Below are 3,805 nucleotides of genomic sequence, written 5' to 3'. Positions count from 1 at the left end.
GGGGAAGATCACACAGTTAATGATATGACTTGAGAACCATTTAAGATACGCACAAATAGTTAATAGTTTCCCACAATTAAAAAAAATGAATCGTCCTGTGTTTATAAACAAAATGTTGGGGGCATTGGGGAACTACAAAGAGAAATTTAACAGGAGTATCTACAAACAATGGTCTATAAGTGAAAAAGATACTAAAACTTCAGGGATGTTCTCTGGTCACCAACATTCTGATGAATATCTGGAAAAATACCAAGAGAAATCCTGAATAATAATAATCTGTGTGAGTCCAACAAATTGAACTAGTTTGGTCTCCCAAAAAATAACTGTACTTTGTGTAGTCATTCATGGAACAGATTTTAATTGCAGAAATAAAAATCTCATTTATTTGTGGGACTCTTGAAGATTTATCCTGTTAGTACAGCAGAATGGACCTTCAGGTCCATCTGAAAGAGATACAATCATTTTGGAAAATAATTCGACAATATCTATTAAAATTTATAAGCACTTATACTCTTTGTCCCATCTGGCCAACTTTGACGAATCTATTATACAAAAATAAAATATTGGTTTTATATGAACATATGAACATATGAAACTAGGTGTTTATTGAAGCTTCACTTTAATGACAACAATCCAGTATTGACCTGGATGATCATAATAGAGGAACTGATAAATAAATCATGGTATTATATGAAAACTTACATATCTATGAAAATGAATGACAACAGTATACTATCAAAAGGGAGGGAAACCTAATGTATTATTGAACTTGGAAAACTCAAAAAATTAAACATGTTTATACCAAGAAATGCAGAATGTTTGACAATTTATTAAATTTAAATAGAGTTCAGTCGGGCAGTGACCAAATATCACATGGCTTCCCAGCATAGTCAGAATGTGTGTAAATCTACTTTTCTTCGCCATATTTTCATCAAAGCTCTTTTCATCTCACTGTTTCGCAAGCTGTATATCAGAGGATTCAGCAGAGGTGTTAGCAGCGTGTAAGCCAGTGACATCAGTTTCTTGGTTTCAGGGGAGTAGCCAGATTTGGGCTGCAAATAAGTCATGCTGGCTGTGCCATAGAAGAGGGTAACAGACGTGAGATGGGAGGCACAAGTGGAAAAGGCTTTTTGCCTCCCAGTGGTTGATGGCATCGTCAGGATGGCAAAGAGAATTCGAACGTAGGACAAGAGTATCAACAAGAAAGGAACCATGATAATCAAAATGGTGCCAGTGACTGCATAGATTTCAAACAAAAAGGTGTCTGCACATACAAGCTCTAAGACTGGGGGAGTCTCACAGAAGAGGTGATTAATTTCGCCAGGGCCACAAAAGGGAAAACTAAAAACCCACGTGGCCTGCAGCGTAGCTACCATAATCCCTGAGATCCAAGAGAATATTACTAATTTTACAAAAACCCTTTTGTTCATAATCATTGGGTAGCTCAGAGGATGGCAGATTGCAGCAAATCGGTCATAAGCCATTGCCCCCAGGAGAAAACATTCAGTCCCACCAAAAAGAAGTAGGAAATACATCTGTGCAAAACAGCCTGTAAAAGTAATCGACGTTTTCTCAGTGGAGAGGACCACCAGCGTTTCAGGCATAACGACTGCACTGAAACTCACATCCACCACAGACAAGTTCAAGAGAAACAGGTACATGGGAACATGGAGGCTCTGTTCCAGGGAGATGATGGCTATAATAATGGCATTTCCTATCAGAGTCACCACGTAAATAACCAAGAAAACCCCAAAGAGCTGCTCTTGAAGTTCAGGAAAATTAGAAAAACCCAAGAGGATGAATTCAACCACAGAGCTTTGGTTTTGCTTTTTCATTTCAGTAGTGGAGCATGTGTTATTTTTATGGACATTGTATGTTAATTATGAAGTCACCATCCAATAGCTGAGAGTTCGAGTCTGAAATTCTTGGTGGAAGATGAAATGATTAGCTCATTTTGACAGATCTTCGAGTTGGCAGTTTAGAGAATGGTATGGTAAATCTTTGGTATAGTAAATCTTTCAATTACAGATGAAGAAGTGAAGAATTTTGGCCCAGATCTTGTTTTAAAAGTATAAAATAACAGCAGATGTTTTCTGTCAACGTTTTTGCTAGGTTGAAAATTAATCCTATTCTTAAGACATACACAGATATTATATTAGTTAGAATCCATTGTCCATTACATTGATATGTACATTTTTTAAAAATTATATGTTCATATATGAATTTTCAAATAAAAAAATAGCAAAAAAGTCCAGAAAAAATTATAATTTATAATTCAGAATTAAAACAATTTTTGATGAATATTTATTATAAATGCCAAAGTTCAAAATGCATTTATAGTACTTTGTTAAAAATGAAATACGTGACTAGTGTACCCAGAAAAATACAGGAACACTCAAAAGCAGTTGAATTTTAGATGCACTTATCTCAATCAACGTAAGTAAATTGCTTCAAGCATACTGATTTCTGGTTAGAGTGCATCTGACTAATTATTTGAAATTTACCTGAATGAGAAACTTTAGAGGTCAGTTCTCTGTAGTCCATCTTTGTGACCATAAGTGGCTTTCAAGTCTACAGAAAATACCATTTTTGGTTATCCTGACCCTGTGGTTTAAACAGTCTCCCTCTTCTTCCCCCAACCCCTCTCACACACTAGGAAGTTTATTTAACCATTAACCATTCAAGAACACTGGTTGAGCACCTACCAAGTGTGTCCCTGAGGGGACACATGGGAGCCATAAACTCAGCAAAGAGGTCTTCCTTCCCTGGCCACACAGTGTAAAATAGCAACCCTTACTCCCTACCTCTGACTCCCATCTCCCTGGTTTATTTTTGCCATTACACTCATCACCAACTGAAATAATGCTTGTTTATTTGGGTTTTATGCTTATTGTCTAACTCCCCCTTCAGGAATGTAAGCTCCAGGAGGACAGGAACTTTGTTCAGTTCTTTGCTGTAGTCTCAGTGCTTAAAACAGACAAATGACATAACAGATGCCAAACCAACATTTATTGAATAGACAGAGAAATATTAAAATTAGGAAAACTAGACTCTGCCCTTAAGGAATATAGTGTCTGAAGAAAAAAATAAAGCACAAGAGAATCGAGGGCCCCACAATTAATCCATGGCTTTTGTAGAATTTTGAGGCCCCTATGGGATTGGGAATATCATTAGATTGAGGAACCGGGCTCTTCTCCTGACTGCCACTACCTTGAAGAGGAGTGTCTGCCTCTCCCGGCACTTAGGTTCCCCTGCATGGTTGGTAGCAGGAAAATAACCCTGGACGTCTCTTCTGGCTCTTACGTGGGTGCTTCTCTGAGTTGTTCATAGAAAACTGCAAGCTGCCGGGCTTCCCCTCCACTCATGACAGCCAGGCTGAAGGGGGCCTGGGATAGTGGTGGGCAGCCACGTAGGAGGTACACATGCTGTCTGAGTCCTTGGGGCCAGCCAGTCCCAAGCAGAGCTAACCAGCTTCCTCCCAGTCCAGACGCTCGTCCAAAGCCCCTCTCTGGGCAGAACACTTCATTTCTCTCCTCTTTTTCTCCCTAGTCACCCAGACCTACTCTCCCCTGTCCCCAGCATCCTATTCACTGTCAGGCCCATGGATCTTTAAAATCTGGAGTCCCTTTGGCCTCAGAAAGTTCATCTCAACTGACACTGCTCTAGCTCACTACTTCTTTTCCTCCCCTTTAGCCTCCCTCCATCGTTAAATGGTCTCCTGACTGACTTCTCCAATGTATCCCTCATACCTCTGCCCAAATAATATCATCCTCTCTCCCAGAATCTTCAGGGTCTCCTCTTATCT

The 3,805-nt window shown here is 39.3% G+C and overlaps 1 protein-coding gene across 1 annotated transcript; it reads right to left on the bottom strand.

Moving 5' to 3' along the window:
• Positions 1-890: 890 nt before the first annotated feature.
• LOC308503224 (olfactory receptor 10A3) lies at positions 891-1,913 on the bottom strand (the record flags this gene model as incomplete). The annotated part of the gene is made up of 1 exon (XM_081062363.1): positions 891-1,913. Exon 1 carries the CDS (start codon positions 1,833-1,835, stop codon positions 891-893), a length of 945 nt encoding a protein of 314 aa, XP_080918489.1. The 5' UTR covers positions 1,836-1,913.
• Positions 1,914-3,805: the final 1,892 nt, after the last annotated feature.

Source organism: Rhinolophus hipposideros, assembly GCF_964194185.1.
Source record: "Rhinolophus hipposideros genome assembly, chromosome: 10".
NCBI lineage: Eukaryota > Metazoa > Chordata > Mammalia > Chiroptera > Rhinolophidae > Rhinolophus > Rhinolophus hipposideros.
This window is presented reverse-complemented; position numbering and strand designations above follow the sequence as displayed.